Source organism: Apaloderma vittatum, unplaced genomic scaffold (genome assembly GCF_000703405.1).
Source record: "Apaloderma vittatum isolate BGI_N311 unplaced genomic scaffold, ASM70340v1 scaffold12917, whole genome shotgun sequence".
NCBI lineage: Eukaryota > Metazoa > Chordata > Aves > Trogoniformes > Trogonidae > Apaloderma > Apaloderma vittatum.
In genome coordinates this window covers 35,350-57,440 of record NW_009727948.1, presented here as the reverse complement: position 1 = coordinate 57,440, position 22,091 = coordinate 35,350, and the positions used below count along the sequence as shown (strand labels likewise).

At 38.4% G+C, this 22,091-nt stretch overlaps 1 protein-coding gene across 1 annotated transcript in view; it reads right to left on the bottom strand.

The window, feature by feature from the left end:
• Positions 1 to 3,676: 3,676 nt before the first annotated feature.
• Positions 3,677 to 22,091, bottom strand: part of ALCAM (activated leukocyte cell adhesion molecule) — a 35,004-nt gene continuing 16,589 nt past the window's right edge. The window contains exons 8-15 of the mRNA XM_009873907.1: positions 17,914 to 18,026; positions 16,884 to 17,019; positions 16,661 to 16,794; positions 15,093 to 15,225; positions 14,379 to 14,417; positions 13,968 to 14,085; positions 6,893 to 7,011; positions 3,677 to 5,285 (exon numbers count right to left, since the gene is read on the bottom strand). Of these exons, the coding sequence (XP_009872209.1) occupies positions 6,924 to 7,011; positions 13,968 to 14,085; positions 14,379 to 14,417; positions 15,093 to 15,225; positions 16,661 to 16,794; positions 16,884 to 17,019; positions 17,914 to 18,026 (761 nt within the window). The 3' untranslated portion in view covers positions 3,677 to 5,285; positions 6,893 to 6,923. The remainder of the gene's footprint in view (positions 5,286 to 6,892; positions 7,012 to 13,967; positions 14,086 to 14,378; positions 14,418 to 15,092; positions 15,226 to 16,660; positions 16,795 to 16,883; positions 17,020 to 17,913; positions 18,027 to 22,091) is intronic.

The window sequence follows — 22,091 nt, the reverse complement described above, 5'->3', positions numbered from 1 at the left end:
ATTATTGAACACTTACAACACAATCTGAATTTGTATTTGCTTTCTAGCTCTGGAGAAAACAAATTGTCATCAGTGATATACCCATGCAGGTGATTAATTCATTGCTCTGGTAAGATTCTCAGGGAAAAAAAGGATTGGGATTATGTGAGTTTGAGCTGAAGGAAGTTCCTGTTCTGGATTTGTAGCTGACTTCTTTTAATATAAGCTTTATTATATTGAGAGTTTTTCTGTGTGAGGTTGAATGTGGGTTTGTGTTGAAAGAGGGACTGCTTTTTCCTAAAAAGAGGTAAATGGATGGAAATGACTATATTTAAATAGAATGTAATTATTACTACTTACTTAAAGCAATTGGATGTTACTACCTTCCCTCTGATTTCTCAAGTCCTGGGCTGGGTAGTACTCAATAAATCCTTGCATCACAACTACATGAACTGAAATATAAACAAAATGTTCACATCCTTAAACATAAGATTTGTGATGGTGTTTCAGTACAAAAGATTCCTAATGTTATTTATTTAATAGGCTTAGGCACACTGGTGCTATAGGTGTGTGTTAAGGTATTACATTTGAGCCATTGTAGTGTGGATTAGATTTTTGTGCAATTTTTCCAAAATAAGGAAACTCAGGAGGACTCCAGAGTAATGGATGTGAACAACATGGGGAATTGCAGTATGTTCCTTTTTTTTTTTCCCCCACCTCTGTCACAGCCCATTTTATGTTTATATCTGTGTTAAACTGTTGGTAATTATCTCAAGGTGCTTTGGCATTTCTGAACTAGATGTCCTACAAATGAACAAATGATGGTGAGGGCAGCAGAGAATCAACCTACAGAGAACAGGAGATGTGAAAGTGAGCACTGTGACGGGGAACAGAGGATGACAGAAGCCTCAGTTTCTGTATCACCAGGTGGGACATGAGAACAGGCAAGACATTTGGGGTCTGGGCTGGGTGACAAAGAGACATACACTACTGTTTTCTCACTAAGGAACAAAATTTCCTAATCATTTGTCAGACTCTGCCTTTTGAAGCCAAAATTCATTACTGCATCAAAGTGAATGCCTTGCTGCTGACAGAATAAATGTCTCTATTTAGAATGTAAATGAGAAAAATGTATGAATTACAGGACACTTAAAGAATTGTGAGTGGCTGGGGGAAACGGAGTTCATCTTATTACCAAAAATGACTTTGACATAATTTGGTATTAAGTAATAGGCTTCGTTTCTGATTCTCTGATAATTTGAAATGCAGCAAAACGTTATTAGAAGTGTGTGTGGCGTTACAGATGAAGCACACACAGTTGGGGGGGGTGTGTGTGTGTGTGTGCGCGATGGGTTGGTTGGTTTGTCGGTCTGTTTGCAACCTATCTACCCCCCTCCCTGCCCCATTCCTACCCTCCATGAGGGAGGGCTGACATCAGCCTTGCTCAGCACTGTTCTGAGAGCTTGAGGACGCTGCCCTTTTCCAGAAGAGTGTGGGAGCCCTTTGGGGCACAGGAGCGGCATGTAACTAGAAGAAGTCAGGTACCTCCCATGTTCTCCCCATCTTCGGCCTGGAGGAGAAATGTGTTTGGGAAGAAACTGTGTTGCTGGGCAATTCTCAGAACCAGGCATCTGGATGGAGATGCAGTCTTGTCAAAAGCAAACCCAGGAAACATTTGCACAGATGTGGTTGACACAGGAGGTCATGATCTCATTTCATATGTCACTGTTTAATCTTAGCTGAGGTAATTACATACATATGGCCAGCTAAACATGAAGTCAACAGGAAGGTATCCAGCTACATGTGGTACTACAAGTAAATCAGATTTAACTGCAACAGCCAGCCGCTGAGGATATTAGGTGAATATCGAATGTTTCCTGGCAAAAGGTATCTTGAAAAAAAAAAAGAAAAAAAAAGTTTACATTTATTCATTCTTTGCTTGTCTTTGTGGGCTGGTATCAATAGGGATCAAAAGCATGTTAGTGTCTTGTAATGTTCAAGTAGTAATCAATATAGAATTTAGAGTTACTTATTTGTATATGCATTTCAAAACATGACAGAGTGAAACCTCTCTCTCCTGGAGAAGGTTTAACATATTGCTTAAACTGTCTGTAGTACTGCATTGATGTTGGCCAGTCACGGATAATACACAGACGAGTGTGTGGATGTTCTTTTCTGCTCAGAACAGTACAATAATGTCCCTGATGCTTTGCTTTTCGCTGTGTTGACCTTAACTACTTACTTTTTTTCCAGAGGGTCTCACCTTCTGACTGACTGCACCATTATCCTGTTTCCATGTGAGTGTTTTAATAGTGGCTCATATCCACTGCATTACTGCTACACTTTTGGTATTATTGCTTCTGGGGACTTAGTTGCTTGGAAAGCCCATGGGGTGTGATCTGGGGTGGGTTTTTTTGCACAACACTGCCTTTGCAGCAGGCAGAAAAGCCCCTCGGCTTGTTCCAAGCTTGGCAGCAGTTTCCTGGCCAGCCAGGAACTGACACCACGACCTCTCTTAATTTCCCAACCTTAAACCAACAGGATCGGCTCTCTCCTGGTTCGGCACACTGTTATATCACTGTGAGCAGGGATCTTATTATTTTTCTTCCCATGTGTAGTAAACTGAAATTGAACTCCAGTGTGGTGTCCAAAGTCAGATTTGAACAGGCCCCCTAAGCTTCATTGCTGCTGTGTTTTTGTTTTGTTTTGTTTTTTTACCCAGGCTACAAGCAGGGACCTGCACGATCAACTTCTGTGAAGTTTTTTCTCTGAGTGAGTGCTTATGTTTTTTAGGTCCTGACCCGCTGGTCCATGAGAAGACCCACACCCACTCCCACCAAATCCCCCTTGGGCTTCCCAGCCAGACTCCAGGGAGGCTCATTTGCGGGATTAGAGTCAGCGCCAGCGCGGGCTCGAGGTAAGTGCCCTCCCTCACGTTCACGCGTGCTCTTGGAAATTGAGATTTCAGACAAGCGAGTGAAGACGTACTTCAGTTTTATTGTTGTTTAGGCATGGATAGAAACATTAATTCTTTTGCGCTCTCGGTTCTTGAAACGTGCCTATAGTGAACTTGGAGCAGTGAAAAACCCAGCTCCTAGGACTGGCAATTTAAAGTGCATAGGAGATCTAGCAGAATCCCAACAGGCGAGGAGCAGTTGTCATTCCTTTTTTTTTTGTAGCCGTGGAAGTTGAAGGACTTGTCTTCTCCTCTCCCTCGTATTCCCCAGACAGTGGTATGAAAATTTTCAGCCCTTCCCTATGCTCTCCCCCATGATCTTTGGAGGTTTCTTCTCTGTATTTCAGAACTATTTGTAGTGTCATAAACAAGGACAGGTGATGTTTGCACACTCCTCACAGGACTCTGTTACAACTTTTCCTGTTTAGAGTCACACCCACTGTGGGTTTTTGTTTGTTTTTTTAAAAACGTGTATCACTTGGCAGTGTTCTCGCACCAAAAGAAAAAGATATATATTTGTATATAAAGTAACTTTTTGTGTGTTCACGTTTTATTTTTGGAAAAAAGGTGTTTAAAAATTTTAGAATTTTTTTAACAAAATTCTAAAAGGAAAAAAAAATCACAATATTTACAGAGATAACAGAATGGCTTAGCCATGCAAAACAAATTACTTTGGTTTTTTTTTCCCCCCATTTTACTTTGGTTTAAATATTGACCAAGATTATAATTTTTTTTTTCATCTTTTTGCCAAATAAACCAGTAACAAATCAAAGTTTAGAGGCATAGAACAGGATTTCCCTCTAATATTTTATACAGCATAGAGTTTATAGGACATCTTATGTATTTAATCCATGCCAATGCACTACAGGAAGCTTTTATTAAGACATCAGTCACTACTGCCCAGACATTTAACATTTTACAAATTTACAAGTAACAGTGTTTTCTTCCCCCTAAATAATGCAAAAGTGGCAAAATACATTTCCTATCGTCCATCTGTTTCTTTATTTATTTATTTTTGCCTATCAATCTATAAAAACCTACTTTTTCCCTGGATATCTGTAAATGGAAACCTGATGTTCTGCTTACTCTACTGTTCCTTTCCATCAAAACTGCCTGTTACTTTCTTCCAGAAACCAACCTTCTGCATAAGATGAAACTTCTTTCCCTTACATACAACTTTCTATTGGCCATTTGCCCTAAAACATTTTATCAGTACCATTCTAAAAATTCCCTCAAGCCTAAAACATGTTTATAAAGTTACAAACTTGAATGTAACTAAAGATACATAGACATTTCATTGTTACAATTATATGTACTGTTCGATAAATTAGGTACCAGTTAAAAACACTAAAATTATCTCAAGGTGCATTCAATATCTGTAGCATAGTTAACAAAAACACACAAAAAATATATATATATATTCTATTTTTGTGGGGAAAAAAAAATGCAGCTCTGATGTGACCACTTTTTAAAAAAAGTTTCCAATTCTGACTGGTATCTTTTTGAAATGAAGAAAAGGTACAGTACTTTAAGGCAGCGGATAACATAAAGGAATCAAAATTAACCCAGAATTCCAGTTCCTTATCCTAATTCTAACATGAAAGACGATTGATAACATATCAATAAAATGTGTGTCTTGCTCTAGAAGAAAAGGATTTCTAGCCACTGTCTGTACGTAGGCTAGGAATTTTTTTTTTTCATTCTGTTCCTTGCTCAATACCCAGACTTCTTTGTGGAAACTCTTTATTCCCTTTCTGGCTGTTGAGCTTTGCATGTTTTTTTAAATGTTCACTTTTATCAACAATTTCATTTATTCTTGTCACAGCTGTCACCCTTCCTCTTTACCGTGCTTTCAGAGAATGAAAAAGGAGTTTGACATTTTCCTTTAAGACAATCTTACACTCTAGGTACTTGCTACAAAGCAGAGGCTTCACTGATAACAACCAGAATTAGATACGTACCTGCTCAAAGGGTGTCATAAAAACAATTGAAATAAAACCATTACACTATACATCAGATTAACAGCAACTCCCAGAACAAAGCCTTACAGTGTATAAAAATAGCTACGTAAAAAATTTACATAAAGGCAAACAAAAAGAAATCTTCAGTGCAGACATTTACAAAAAAATATTTCGAACAGAACACGACATGGTGACCTATTATCATGGCTGTTGCCAAAATTAGTTTGTGGGTTTTGTGGTTTTTTTTAGCTTGAGATAATTATGTCTAAAATCCTTTGAAAACTTGGTAGTATGATCTGTTTAATACTTGAACCATGAATAGCTGTCACTTCTTTGTATATGTTTAAATACAATCCACGTTCATGCTTCAATTGGTCTATATGTAGTCTCTGAAAATATGAAAGATAAAGCCAGTTAAACATTTTAAAATCTATTAGTCAACGTAACCATTCAGTATCTACCCTTCAGATAAATAGCTACAGGAATAGTACTTTCTTCTGCTGTTCCGTGATGAGAACACTTTCATTCATGATAAGAACAGCTGTTGCAATATTGTTCCCAGTACATCTGCTAAGTTTATGTAGTAAGTAATGGATTTATGGATAAACTTTCCCTTATGTATACCTACTGATCTGAAGAAATAAAATAATTACTGTAAAAGACTGTGCTGAAGGCACATGATGTTATTTGAACTCCCAAGTTCTATAAACACCCTCAGCTAACTTCAGCTCCATCTAATCGCTTCACCATCTCAATGTTGCAGAAGGTACCAGATCCAGAAAAAAAAAACAACAAAACAAGCCCCAACCAAAACAATTACAGAACTTCCTGAAAGAATTGCAGTAGAAATGCTGGATATTTACACTGCCCTTTTTTCAAGATCCAGATTTATTTTCCACTTTAAAATCATTCATAGGGCATAATTTTTCGTATTCCCAATTTCCTCTTTCAAACTAGTAAAACACTGGTATTGCTAGCAAAGTGCATACAGCAATGCTCCATTTCTTTATATGCTATATAATCAATCTACCTAGTGAATACTGAGTATTTAGTGCAAAAGTAGTGCTTTGTACTTTAAAATTTCACACAATACTAGTAGACTGAAATTATTAATAGAGATGTCGTTACTTTAAAAAGAGCAGATGATGATTAACTCAGGGAACCTCCATATGGTTAGCTGGTTTCCACACTGCTGTGCTACCACAGGGTTAATTTAAAATAGCCTCAGTCCCTCAGAAGAATGGTCTAAACCACCTACTTCGGGTACCAAGGGGAGAGATGCAGCAGTGGTGTATTTCGATGTGAACAGCGGGTGGAGCTGTTGGTGCTTTCTAGTGCTCCTCTAACTCCTGACAGAACTTCTGCACCTACCTCAGCATTTGTGGAGAGTTTATTTTATACTGCTAGGGCAAACTTTCGAATCTGTTGCGTTGCTACTAACTTAATGAACGGTGTCTCTTTCCAGGATAAAATCGATAATAGTAAAGTATGTGAAATCTTGAGTCAAAGAAAGATTCTGTTGAAAGGAAAGTTTCATGTCTCTTGCAGTGATGATGAGTAAAGCTGACCAAAGATTTAGAAACTACTGCTTTCACTAAGGGAAGAAGATTCCTGTGAACATTTAAAGTCATAACTCAAAACCCTCTAAAACAATACCTAAACATACTCCTCATATATATACACACACACCCCCCCCCAGATACCACAGTGATATATTGAACAAATTTGTATTTTCATTTCCCCGAGTATGTAGATTAAAACAAAGCAAAGTACTAAGCTGCATCGAAATGACATGTTTCTTTAATATGTGCGTAGGCATGCATGAGTTCTTAATGGGCCAGGGGCTGAGTCTGTCTGTCCTAATACTACACCAGCCAAAAATCACTCCACTGCCTCACCTCTGGTAGGTGAGCAACAGACTCCAAGCTACCACTGTGGTGGCTAGAGAGAAATGGTAGACACTGAGATGTTAAATGCTGCAGTATGAAACACTTACCTGGAATGATGACTGACACTTTTTTTTTCTCTTAAGTTTCAGATTTATGATTGTTTTCTTCTAGTTTTTTGTTTTCTTCTATATTTCCAAGATCTTTGTCTACATGTTTTGACGCTGTCCTATAATGAAAAAATAAGGTCATTCTTGCATGCCTACGGCACTGCGTTCCATCTGCACATTAAGGACACTGTCTCCTTCCCTCCCAGTAAAACCGAAACCTGTTCTGAGCAGAGCAAAAGGCGTGCATATGTCTGTAAAGAGGCCAATAGCACCAGCTCCCCCACTGGTGCTGGTACCACAGGAAGCATTGCAGTAGGGCTGCATTATGTCTGTTTTACTTCCTGAGGCATGTGGAATTATTCTGAGCTCACAGACGTCTGGTAAGGGTAAACCATCGGTGTGGATCCATGCTTCTTGACAAATTAATGGCATAGCTTGTTTCAACAAACAATAGTTTGCTTGAATGCATACTAAAACGTTACAAGTGTGGCTAAGATATCTTGATCAACACCGTGATCTTTTGTGTACTTGTAGTAATTGTCTTTCAGAGCCCGTGACAAACAGAAGCTCTTTAAATATGAGGAAATTAATGAAAATTCTGGCAACACACAAAAAAAAAAAAATCCTACTCTGGCTATGATTGACAATCTTTGGATAAAGAAGAGATTGTGTAAACGTTTGGGGGGGGCGGGGGGAAAAAAGGTATGCCTCATTTAAAATAGCAGGTCTCCCTTAATGCAAGTAGTGGAGATGAATTAATGAGTTAAGTGCTTAGTTTAGCTTAGCACAATAAAACCACTAAGCCATTCATTTAATACGTGAGAAGCCTCAGTGTCTGCCAAGGTGAAAGATTCCTGCAGTGCTGAGATAACATTTTAAAGGCCGCAATTTTAAAAATGTAAATGGGCAAATGTGTTTGAGTGGGACAAAGTAAATCCCTTGTGTCAAAGGAGATTATCCTATACGCATTTTCTCTATGGATAATTTGTTTCCCCTACAGAAAAGTAACATCTGTTGTGACATATTCATGCATATGCTCACCCTTGCTTCAGGGTAAAGACCCACAGTGACACTGACTCGAAAAATACAATGAAGACACAGGTTAGCAAGATAGTGGGACATGTCACGCTGACACCATGCAGGTATGTATCTCCCAAAACCACCCATCTGATTTTTTTTTTTTGCTAGGGGAGTGCTTCTGTGCACATCCTCCATCTGAGCAAAGGCCGCTCGCAGTGGCCAAGCACTACCCATGCCCTGACTTGAAGGAGCCCTAGAGTGAACTGCGTTAAGAGAGTACAGTTTAGTCCCTGTCTCAGGAAGAGCTTCTGACAGGGTGGCAAACACACCAAACCCTCAGCAGCTCCTTTGGGAACACTGCTGAAATGCTGCTCTCCAGGCCGGGGAGCAGCATCCAAGGAGTGCCAGTGGGGTGTGGGGTTCTGGGCCAAAAGTCTCACAGATTACACTGAATGGGACTGTTATTTGGGGTTTGGAGTAGGTTATTTCCTGAGTGTGTATAGGTTTTAATGCTTCAGAGCTGTATTTGCCTTTTGCTATTGGCTGTACAGTGCCTATGCAATGTTTGCATGGCTGACAGGAAGGTGGCTGCTCTGAAAATCCAATTACTGCAAAGATCTGAACTCCTGTGAATCGCAGGCAAATTTAACTTTCAAAATATTGAGATAGTACCAGAAAGTAACTTGTTCTACAGTGGTAAATTTCTGTCGTGCAGTAACTTCCTACTTTCTTCTGGTATTCAAAACCTGAAGTGCGTGATGTGGCACAGAGGGGAAAGTATGTGAGATGCAGTCATGACTAAAATTCAGTCCTTTGGCAGAGATTGGCCTTCTGTGATCTTCATAACCTTTTGCAAATCTCTTTAATCTTAGTAAAAAAGAAACAACCCCCTCCCTCCCAATATATCCCTTAAAAAATAAAAAACAACATTTAAAAAAAAATATTAAGTGTTTGATTTAGGTACAGCACAGGATTTGGCTTGTCATATGGCTAATGATTCTTTCTTTGTAAACCAGTCTTACAAATGAAAGAGATGAAAAGCTGAGAGAATCTAGACTCAGGCAATTACCTGAGTAGAAACGAGTTGGAGGCGAGAAAGCAGTATCATGCATGTCTGCCCTCATGTAACCACTTGTGTCTGCTCTTGGAGACGAGAGAGTGGGCAGGATAGACTATTGGCATGGCTCGGTGCGATCCTTTTTTTGGCCTCTTATCAAGAGTTTTACAGAGCCCAAAGTAGTCTGAATCTCACATGACCTGACACTTAACAGCAGAGGGAACTGTAACTAGCACTACTGGTCCTTTGATTAGGTTAAAATTATTCACTGACTAAACCTGGGAGATTCTGCAATGCAATCAGATTTTGATTTTTAAAGTGTTCTATTTTAGCTTTGCATTCAGTGACACTGTTCCCCTCACTAAATATCATATCTATTTTCCTAAAGCCAAAATGGGTGAAAATGCGAGATTTAAAAGGCAGCACTCTTGACTTTGAAAGAGGCAGGCGATCCAGAACTCTTTCGGAGGATGGTATATACCGCTCGCTTGAAAAGAGAGCAGCAGCAGTTTTTCACGTCTGACAATCAGATGGATTTAGATTCTCAGTCCCCGAGACTGAAATCCAGCAGTTTAATTCTGGTGGTTTGGTGACCTTGCTGACCTTTTTTTTTGTTGTTTTTGTTGTTCCCCCAAATACTGGTTTCTAGGCAGATTCACCATCTCAGCACAAGCAATACTGCTGCCATTTTTAGCGCTATCTAAATAGTGTTGTTAAGAGGCAGAGGAGTAATTTTGCACTGAGTTGCAGCAGCGTGATCCATTGACAGTGCTCTGCCAACAGCAGAGGAATAGGCGACCCTGGCACAGCACCAATCCTCAGGGCTCGACAGACGTGGCCTGGGTTCGTTAACAGAGAAATGGCTCAAAACATGGTTTCTGTCACTTCCTGAGGTGACTTGAGGCACAGGACAAATGGTCCTTTGCCAGCTTAACATTTAACAACAGTTGTTCCTTACTTTTTTTGTGCATTAACTCCTGTCAGCTTGCTCTGTTTGCAACTCAGGAGTTACTTCCCGATGATATCTGAGCAGCTGGACAACACGGTCAGATGGATGGAATTATTTCCAGGGATTTATCAAAAAGGGCGAGACAGCTCACTTTGCCCAGGCCACTTTATGCACTTTAACACTATCTACAGCTCCACAGACAAAGCCCACACCTCAACATCTTCTAGCTCTTATTCTAAAGAATAAGAAGTTGATTGTAGGAACATGAGTTTAGTTATGTCTCCCGACTTTTTAATTCACTTGTAAACCATGCATCATTCCAAGCTCTTGTAAAATTATGACTCATATTTTACATTTATTGATCCTTGCTCTTCAGGGCAAGAATCTCAGAGAATCCTAATCAAAATCTCCCTGTAAGCAGAACAAAAATGAAGTTTTTAGTTTTCTTTGGAGTGTGTGTGTGTGTGTGCTGAGGAGCTGTTATTTTCATGGATTTTGTTTACTGCTCACAGAATTGTTATAATATAAGGACTGTTTACTATTTCAGTTGTTTTGCCTGCTGTAAATATAGACTGCATAGAGATGACCCAGAAATGGTTGTTAGGTTTTAATTCCTGATTTTCTTTTAATCTCAAGTCTAGACCTAACCCTCAACATTGTTTAAGGAAGAAAATCTGCAGTACTCTCTTGTCCTTGTTACCAAAGCTTGCAATAATGATGGTTGAGAATACACATCAGTGTAGCTCTGGGTGGTGAAGCAAGAGCCACAAATTTCATTAAAGCTGGCATTACTTCTGAAAGGTGTGTTATACACTCTGCTGCACTGTGGCAAAAGATTTTCCAGAAGCTAAGTCTTAGATGTCCAAATCTGGATTACCTGCAACCTCTTTCTATTTACCTCAGTCTGCCTTTCATTTCCTCCAGTTATTTTCAAACGTCCATCAGTAGGAAAAAAGGCAAAGATACGAGAAAACTATTCCAGTCACCAAGAAACGAGTGACCATTTTCTAGTTCGTGCCACTTTTATAGAAGATTCATGTCATGAACGGATACCTTCAGAGATGTTTGTAACTTTGTCTTTTCCCTGGAAGGGAAACAGTGTGAAAACCAATACAAATGCTGAGTCTTGTTCAAAACATACAGCAAGTTTCCTATTTATTTGGCTACCACGTTTGGATTCATATGCTTATTTCCTGCAAAGTCTCAAAAAAGCAGAATTGTTATTCCTCGAGTGTTCTGTTTCAGAGATACTATACGCATACATTCTTGATTACTGTGGCCTAAGAAGAATTTCAAGAGTTTGGTGTGCTCTGAGTATGAACAATCTTAAGACTGCTGCTCTGGTTCAATTTTCCCAGCTGAATTTTCCTTCACTGCATTTTTAAACTACTTAACCCTTGATCTAGCCTCCTGTGATTTGAGGTTTGTGAACCTCCTAACTCAAAGAGCAAGACTGGGACAAAAGTCCAATCTACATGCAAAAGTTCCATGCCTAGAGTACAGGGTGCATTATTTTTGTTCTAAATCTTTAATTTCTGCTGTACTCTCAGCTGTTTCTGGCAAGGTGAAAATGTCATACATGAAGGATTTACTGAAGAGTGTGTCCTAGAATCACACAATGGAGGTCTGACACAAACATTTTAGAAAGATTCTGAAGTGCTAGTTTATTTTCTGCTCATTGCAAATTAGTTAAAAATATCCTTTTTGGAAAAAGGAGGAATTTGTAGAAAACAAGTCTTTGGCCTTCTGCTCAGATGAAGGAGAAACATAGCATGCTGGGGTAGGTAGCCTCAACTCTTTATTCAAGAGGGGGCTGGTTGCAGGATGTGGAATACAGATGAGTCCCTGATTTATGGGATAATAGCTAGAGTGAAAAGAATATGTGGCAATAATCAGTTTTTGTATCAAGTGGAGCTGAGGCAGTGAATAACTATGCAAGTGATTTATTGTGAACATATTCCAAGGCTACAAGTATAATTCCTACTTAGTGTGGATGACAAGACAATAGAAGATTATACAAACCACAACAACAATAATGATAAAAAGTAATGTTTTTCTTGCCTCGGCAGACTTGGAAAGTTCTGTGCTGCTGCCTTCTCAGACTTTCCTTTGGCGTCACTTTAGGGATAGAGATTAGGTGAGTTACTGTTCAAGGGTGGGTTCAAAAAATAACTACTAATGGCCTGTATGGAGATTGTGGAGTTGTGATTAGACACAGGTTGTGTCTAAAGGTGTGAGGTGCTTTTTGCAAGGTCTGCTTTGATTTCTAGGCTATAATTCTTAATAAAAACTTCGTTGGAATAGGTACTGACACTGCTTGCTCTTGCAAGTATGGTGTGCAGAAAGCAGGGAGGATAAAAACAGATCAATTTAAATATATGCTGAGAACAGGAGACTGTCAGTGATGATGCATCATTTAAGGGTCTCAGAGGGCAGCAACCACATACCAAAATATGGAGACTATTATTTAACTACAAATAGATGTTTATTTTTTTCCCAGTGAACCTCTCTAACCAATTCTACCTCCATTTTTTACTTTAAGCTTGTAGAAGAGAAGCTGACATGAGGAAAAGTTGTCCATTTAGAATATGCTGCATTCTCTTCTGGGAGCTGAAAAAGTCATGTGCAGTCATAAACTCATCTTGGCAAAGGACATACTATACTCTACAATTTCTGTTAGCTCTCCCCACACTACATAATGATTCAAGAAAAAGATACTTCACCCTCTCTGCTCTCCTTATACCCAAACCACCTCTTCCAAAACAAATCCCCAAAACAGTGAACCACACTTTCATGATTCCATATTCAAAAGGAAAGACAAAAGAAAATTATTCTAGACATTTTTACAGTAGTGGCAATATGTGGGAGGAGGAGCTCAACATTATTACATTTTAATTTCTACCAAAAGAAGCATAAGCTTAAAAAAAAAAAAGTATTTTTTTCCTGTATAATATCTGAATGTGCTTGGGTAATTTATAGCAATGCTTTATTTGAAAAACTTCCAAAACCTGCTCAGTTAAGGCTGGAGTAAAATTCTTAAGTATTATCCAAAACAGAGTATTTTCAAGCAGATGGAGAATTCCTTGTTATACTTTCACATAAATGAAAACACATTTGTTGATGGTAAAATCCCACTGGTATATTTCAGATTTCATTTGATCTAATTTTAATGAAAGGTCACAGAAAGAACAAGTTCACCTTTAAGACTGCTTCTACACCTGTACCAATTTGTGCATGCTATGCATAACTACCTTAATCTTCCCTGTTAGGAAGCAGCTGTAAGGAACCCTTCAGAGACCAAGCCTGCCCTCAATTCTCTCTGGAGACAAATGTACAGGCATAAGGCAGAGAGACACAGCCATGTTGAAAAGGATGGAGACACATGATCACATTTTGATGTTATCCAGTTTATTTTCTAAAGTGAGCCTATGTGATAATAAAGAAACTTGAAAGCAAGCAGGCGTCACTGGCAGATCCTGTTCTATGCCTAAGATGGCCAAAACATTGATTTGGACGATAGCTTCTAGATGTTCAGCAACACAAGGTCTATCTTTACCAGTTTTACTTCAGAGATCTCAAAGTATGTATGAAAAATGAATTAAGGATCTCTTTTCTTCCTGAGATGGTTGAAACTTATTCTGTAATTCATACAGTTTTTAAAGCAAACAAGCTACCCATCTTCTAAATGAAGACCGTTTCTAGTAACAATAAAGCCACGCAGAGTAACTTCCCACAATTAAGTACCAGGTACGATATTTAAATATAAGAATCAGCACAGCCTTGGCCGTTAGGAAGGAGAACCTCATTACAGGTGATGATCTATGAAAAGTCTTGGAACTCCACCTCCAGGAGATGAATCCTGTTAAGCATTAGGACAAGCCCACTAGGGGCACCAAGCTTCCTTTCTCTATTAAATGCTGCATCTACTGTAATAACTCTTCCCAACTCAGACTAGTGGAATGCTGCAGGAAGGAGAACAGGTAAACATACATTTCTGCATATCATTATTCTTTTTGCAAGTTAGTATCAAGATTTTAATAAATCCTTACTTTGATTTCTTCACATAGAGCCAGTAGACAACACCTGCAATCAGAGCAACCAGCAGAAGACCGACTACAATCCCCACTATTAGCTTTGTCTGGTCATTAACCTTTTCGCTATTGTCATCTGAAGCAAAGAAGAAAAGTTAATTAGATGACCTATGATAAAGTAAAGCATATCTAAAGAAACAAGAAAAAGAGTCAGAAAATATCTACTTTTCTTTAAAAAAAAAAGTAGACATTGCTCTTAAAAACACATTTAAAGCTTCAAGAAAGTCACATTCTTAGTCAATCACAGCACCAGGTATTTCAAATCAAGTCTGGCTCTGAGGGTCTATGGAAATTGTTCAGTGACACTACATAGATCTGAAACTGAGATAATCAATAGAAAGGGTTATGGACATAAAAAGCCATACATACCATTTCTATCCTCTGGCTCATCATATTCTGGAATACTTACTAAAATAAAAAATGTTAAAATTAAATTAGAGACAAAATGTGCTATACTGGAACATAACCTTTAATTGCCTACTTAAAGCAGTAACATAAACACTGAAACTTAAAAGTGTTTGCCAAACAACAAGGTAATAAATCTTATCTTTAAGCAGAAGTCTTTTCCTTGTGACTATAATACATCCAATAAAAGAATCCTATTCAAAACCTGTAATATTAATGGCAGAAATATTTCTGACCAAATATCTCTGTGCTACCCTTTCACATACTGCAGCTTCTCACCTACCTTTCATCAAAGAAAAAATGACATTTGATTAAAGCCCAGTATGGCTGATTCCTGTTCTGAGTCATGTCATACCAGTAATAAATAAAGACTTCTGTCTTGTAAATAATGCATTATTTTGCAATATTTTGTATTATCATGTTGCAATATTATTTACTTCTGTAACCAATATATTGCATACATGAGATAGCCAAGAAAGTCATGAAGACTAAGTGACTTCGTCCAGAAAGCCATCAATGTACTAGTGAGGAGTGGGTTTACAATTGCTTGAATTAAGACAAAAAAAGAGTTAAACATCTTAGGATCAACATTACAATGCAGACCTACTCTTCACATGAGTGTGAAATGTGGCTATTTTACATGAAACTATAATAAAACAGTCTTTAGAAGACACTCACTAGCAGAGACATTCAGGGATGTCACAGTCCTTTCTAGCTCATTTTCTGCAATGCAAGTTAAAGTCACATTTTCCTCGGGAGCAATTACAATTTTACTGGAAAATTTTCCATTAACGTATTTGGTCTCCTCTGTCTGAAAAGGGAAAAAAAATGAAGATTAGTATGCTTGAAAAAAGCAAAGAATGGCATTACCAGTACCACACACTGAAAATGCCCAGAGGAAAATAACTTTCAACTACTATTTCAGTTTTCCACACAAAAGCAGGAGAAATAATGTTAGCAAGAAATAATATAATACTTGCAAGAAAACACTTTGGCCAAGACATCCAGTTTTACCTATGTTTTGTGAAGTGTGTGTTGTAAAACCACTGATAAAAAGGGTTTTTTGAGAACATTAAACGCATTTTGTATGTGGTCTTGTTTCATTCCGCTAATTAAAAAATATTCCAAGTGACAAAATTCTTAAAGAAACCCCCCCCAAACAAACTTCTAAGATCTTATTTCTTTTAATTTTGTCACTTTTCATTTTTATCTTTATAAGGAAAATGATCACTGTAAGTTTTTCACTTCCTAGCTTTCCAAGCTGCTTCCACACTAAGCGTTGTTTTGCCAAGCTGCAGGTATAGGTATTTAGTAGTACCTGCAGTAACAGTAATAGTGATGTGAAGTTGTTCCTTAACTTTGCTGTACATCATGCTTAGATTAATATAGAGTCTAAAGAAAATTATTTTCAATTATCTATAAGGCTTCAAGACAATTAGGGCCCTATGGCTTCAGTAACTGGACAAATTTTGACAGCTGTAGCAAAACTATATGGGTCTAACAAAATCAAGAGGAGCCCTGTGTGTCCAGTCCCTGACTGTTAATTTATTTTTCCTGCTAAGGGAAAATGTGGTAACGTTTTGCATGCAGTTTGGTAATCAATATGAAAATACTTCAATTTGCTCACTCTCCAGGTATTTTTCTGTCTGTAAACAGGTAGTCCTTACTTAACCCCCAGGACAACTGCACTATAGTTCTGTTTCCAGTGGGAAGCAACAAGTATAGCCATACAAAAACTACTACAGAAATCAGGATAAAAACTGCAAAGCCCATAAGGAAGTATATTGATGCTATTTTCTGACTTGTACACACTACATTTTGTTATGTTTCACCCAGTTAATGCCTACATCAAGTACCCACATTTGCTTTCCAGTGTAAGTTTTGTAGTTCCATCATTACTTGTAAATGCTTTATGCAATAGCAAAATCACCACATTGCTTAAATAAAATTACTAAGTACCTGCACTTAAAAATGTGTATTTAATTTGTAACTTTTTTACTTCCAGCTTTGGCTTGCAGCCAGTGGATGTTCTGTGCCTTCACCTGCCTCTGTTCAAAAGACCTTTATCATCAGAAATCGTCCACGTAAGCACCATGTACCTACAGCTTCCATTTAAGTTTCTCTCAGATAAATGAAATAGACTTAGTTTCTTCAATGTCACTACACCTAGAAAATGTTCCTTGATTTTAAATCGCACCTACTATGCACCATCTTTTGGTGAATAAAGTAATAAGAAAGATACTTGCTTTATTAATGATGCTTCCACTACCAGTAACCGTCCATTGCACTGCTGGCTTGGGGAAACCTTCCACGTGGCAGACAATTGTTTTAGACATTTTATTTGTGTTCGTTTTCTTTGTCATTTTGATTTGAGGTTTTCCTACAAGAACAATATTACAGTTAAGCATTTGAAAAGGACAATGAAGTTTGAAAAGGACAATTACTAATCAGAGCTATCTGCCCCCTTACCTTCCACAATAAGTTTAAGTGTCTTTCTTTTCTTTAACCCTTCAACCTCCTGTAGAGTAGTTTCACAGATGTAGTTTCCAGCATCTTGATACTGAAGACTTGAAAACGATGGACTTGTTTGCATTCTAGTATTGTCCTGATAAAGAGAGGAGTTAATCTCTGTGAATTCTAACTCGGAATACAGTAACCTCTAAATTAAATATGTGACTACTATCAACAGAATTTTTCACATGCTTTGGTAGATTACAGCCTTACTCTTGAAGCGTTCCCCCATTAATAACTACGTTTGAATAGCTGACAGCAACATAACAGCATGAAACGTGGAAACTACTGGGGGTTTACAAAAGCCACTTCTCTTCTTTTTGAACAACTTTGCTTTCAAACCAAGGGGACAGATGAGATCAGTATTTAGTTCTGAGCTTTTCTAGTAGGCTGGCCAAAATGACCAGTGCTACAAACTCTTTGAGACACAGACAGCTCTACTCTAGGCCAGGCTTATGAGATCAGCATATGCTACTGATCAACCATCAGGTATCATTATTTTTAGCTGCCAGCAGTACAGGTTTAATTTAAATGCACCATCTAGAACAGCTGACCTTTTCACCAGCCACTGAATGCCAGCTGCCAACATCCAGTTTCTTGGCCTTTTATTATGTTTATTGGAACCAAGACCAAGCTTGGCTCGGAGAAAAAAATTAGTTTATCCAAATTCCTCCAAACAGGCTTTCCTTCTTAGAGAGGCCTGACTCTCAAAGGGCCTTGTACAGACCATTTCCAAAAAGTGGTATTTGTGTTACAGTAGGATTTACTTCTCTTCATTTGAAAATTGAGTGGATAATTACAGTAACTGATTTTCAGTCATCCACTTGAGTCAGTAATTCTCATTTTAGCCATATGTGTAAGACCCATTTTAACAGCATTCTTTAAAAAGCCCCATGTACGACTTCCCTCCTACGAAAACACTGAAGCAGAAGCAGTAATATGAAGAGGTGAACGCTCGGACGAAGTGTGAAGTAGATGAATTACTGACCTTTATCCAAAACACAGTTGCATTTCTACTAGAAGAAATTGTGCATGACACAGGCAGGGCCTCTCCAATCTGTTTTGTTACTTCTCCACTAGGAGTAAGCTGCAAATCCAAATCTAAGATAGAAAGAACATTTGTCAAAAGTTAATCTCAGAAAGCCTGGGCCATTTCAAAGGCTTACCAAGGAAAGAAAATGTGACTAATTGCACTCATTAAATTCAAGATTTCATTTCTTCCATAAAATCTAAGTCAATTTTACAAGTAAGGGAGATGAGAGAATTATTCTAAAATAGGCATTGCAGAACATCCACGTTTTTGCTGTAATTACAGGCTAAAAGCAAAAGCAAAAACTCACTAATCACTAGACAAATGGATACAATTTTTTCACCTTGTACTGCAGAAAGAATGACAGAGGAGGTACAAGAAGCTGCAGGAGAACCTCACACAGCACCATGTCCATCTTGAAATGGGAAGCACAGACTGCTGAGAGGGTAGCTTGCTATGGGTCGGGCAGAAATGTATCTTCAGGGGAGGAACACGTGCAGGTGGAGACAGATTAACTTCAACAGTAAGTGTAGAGAAAAGGATAGGAGGACAAGGGGTAATTTTCTTGAAACTGGTAAAACGAGTTGGTTTTTATCCTCAGCATGTGGAGAGGATGAGGACAGTCAATACAGGGTGCGGGAGACACGATACTGACCAAAGGGGTAAGGAGTCCGAATTATAGGCTTGGGGACCACGCATGAGGCCCTTTGATTTATTTGTTTTCACTTGTAACTTAAAAAGCCATTTTTGTATATTACAGGGTCCAAGCTTTGCCTGACCTGTTTCGGCTCCAGGGAAATTGCAGTCAGTGACAGTCGTATTTGATAGGAGACAGGGTGAAAGCCAGTAACAGAAAGATCAGGAAACACTGCTCTAGATTTTTCTTAGTGTATGGATTTGACTGACTAGTGATTTCTTTTAAAAAAATAAATAAATTCCTACACTGAAAGAAAAAGCAGAGTTTGCCAAGCTAAACCTCTATATTGCTTCCCCTCTCACAGTAATTTTGCTTTTAAGCCAAACTGCCTGGTTGAATGACTATCACAGATGCACACACGCACACATACATGCTCTCAAATGGCAAGCACTTACGATTTCATCGTGAATATAGTACTTGCCGGAAAGGACTGCAAAACCACCTTTTGGCTTTTAAGCAGAGATTAGGAAAAAGCTTGAGGCAAAATCACAGTTCATAGAGGAAAGGGAAAACACAGTGAGCTTTCCTAAACAAAACAATGAACTTAGCTACTGGCTTCATTCGGTGGTTGCCCTGGGAACACCATTGTAATTAAAGGCAGAACTTGAGGGAACAACCAGAGTCCGTCCTGTACTAGTCTGCATTATTATCTGTGCTACTAGTCTAATGCCTAGCCCGAGAAGTCACAAGAACCGTACTTTGATCTCCACGTGAATAAAAGAAAGATCTTATCAAAGAGATAAAATCGCATTTTATTTCTGCATTCCTATGGGGATTTCTCCCCCTGCCTCCACAAAGTAGTAAATGCAACCAAACTAATAAGATTCTCCAGCTCTTACCATTGAAGAAAGAAGAAATTTAAAAAAGGGGAAAAAGACAAGAATCAACCAATAAGCATTTTTATATGGATTCAGATGGTGTATGGAATTTGTTTCTTCTTGCTCTGTTACTCTTGAGCACATACAAGGCAGAGGCGTGGTTGAATAAAAAAACTAGATTCTTTTTTTTTTCTTCAGGGTGACTTTCCTTCCATATCTGCTTAAACCTTTTGTTCTTTGAAGCAAGACAGCACCTCAAACCCAAGAGATTACTGAAGACCATACAGAAGGGATTCCTCTCACATACGCCACAGGAAGCAGAAACTCATTAAATTTTTGGCCTTCATCTCAGGCAAGACTGACACTGAGCCCAGAGTAATCCTTCAGCTGCATCTTCCTCCAGGGTAACAGGCCTGTTCCCCGGCTCCACCGCCCTTCCTTTTTTGTGGTATAACCAACTGCAATCCCTCTCACACCTCTTGGTTGCCACAGAAGTTCAGGAAAATTTACGGTGTGCGAGATGAAGTGCATAGCTCAGAGCAGTATTTGTAAGGTGATTTATGAGGCAAGTATAGAATTAAGCTACTGTTTAACATAGGATCCCCTCTAGGAACTCTACACAGAGCAATTTGATTTGGATTAATATTCTGCGAGTTTATCTCTAGGGTCCACAAAGAAGTGTGATGTAGATACTTTTACCTCTCAATTTACATGCTCCATTAGTAAATAATCTCTTCTTGGTACAGAAATATGAGGAGAAAATATTTCTTGCATACAGAAGACTGTCAAAATTAATCTTCCTTGCCATTGAAAGAACTCCGTTGCAAGAATTTTCCCTGCATTTCCTGTTTGGCTTTGAAATGTTCTTCACAAACAAACTTCTCATCAGGCACCATTTTCAATATATGCTTGCTCTTAATGTGGTCTCACTTGAAGTCCTGCATTGATTTCAGTGCTGCCTTTGCATACCAAGTAGCATAGGGAAGAGACGAGGAGTGCATTCTGCATGTATTACCAAGTCATGTGAGAGAGGTATGGAATTAATGTGGGGAAATCTGGAGCAAACATTTCCGTTTTGAAACTCTACTGCACATATAGAACAGGCTCGCAGAATTTAAAGGACGCCTCCGATGGAATACTATGCTACGACTGGGAAAACCATGCACAGCACTTGCCTGTAGTCTGAACTCCCCAAATACACTAGCAGTCAACCAGAAGCTTCTAGCATATTGAGAATAGATTTTTTTTTGCCATGAAATATTCAAAAGGTGATTCCCCTGTATTTTCAATGAGTCTGTAGCACGAGAAAAGACTATACAAAATACCTATGAAGAAACATGAATCCTAAATTTTTAAAACCTTTGATTTACTGTATGGTTCGAAAATCTAGTTCCCCAGAAAATACATTTCAGCAGAGAGGAAGCATCCCTAAGAGGAAGTTCCACAGCCCTACCCTATACTGGGTTTTATGTACAGAAACAATTACAGCAAGGGATAAAGAAAAGGGACCGTGAGCTGAAAAATTCACCTGCTTCTTCATTGCTGGGGGAAGGTTCACCTGTCCTCTACTGCTAGGTGCTCTCCTTACCTCACACAGGGTGTGCTTCTATAGCAGTTTAAGTGGTTGTAAACACATTTTGCCCCAGCCCCCCCGCATTTCCTTCCTAGCCTCTGCCAGTTTGGCTCATCTGAGTTTGGCAAACTCTATTCTGTTGCTCCCTCTGTTGAGGAATGAATCACGCCAACCACAAGCAATCAGTTCTCTGTGACTTTAAATCAGGACCTCACTGCACAGATCCTGCGCCTGCTCTGAGGGACAAAAACTCAGGTTGTCCAGTTTTTCCCCTTATGGGTCTATGGGTAAAGAACAGAGTTTTTTCCCCCTCTCACTTTGCTTTATAAATAAAGTATTTCCCTAATGTTATGGGTAACTAAGATGGTTTAATGTCACTTTTCAACTTCCTGTGAACCTCATAATTTACATTCATCGTGGGGAGAAAAAGGGCTTGGTATTCAGCCAGAATATTTTGCTGCAAAAAATATTTAAGGACTATAATGTGCTAATGTATTTTCATATCAGCAAGAAGCTTTCCATACCTAGACACTGAAAGGAACCAATGTAATTATAATGCTCAATAAAATCTGTTTGGGAAAAAACAACGCAGTTGAAATACAACAAATTACTATAAATAGTTCCACAGATTTAAATTAACATTATTATATTGTTTGGGGGGTTTTTTCAGTGAAAATGAAAAAAATACAAAGCACCAAGATGGGATGTGAGGAAACAAAAAGCCCTGACTCAGAATGAAGCCTTTTTCAGTATAACAGCATAGACAGGAATATTCATCTGTATGTTAAAAGGTAAGCAATAAAGCAAAAGAGGGAGAAAAAGTATTATTTGAAGGACAAAAAAAAAATCATGGGTGCATAAAAAAACATCTGAACATATAACACCAAAAACATGTAAGGACACTGTAAAGAGAAAGCACTAAGAATTACTGAGTTAATGCTGGAAAATTAATGTAGAGTGAAAAATTGAAAGACGAATGAGGATATTATAAAGCATGTATGAGTTTTAAGATTTTTTCAGAGAAGTTCCCCTCACAAGAAAACACACT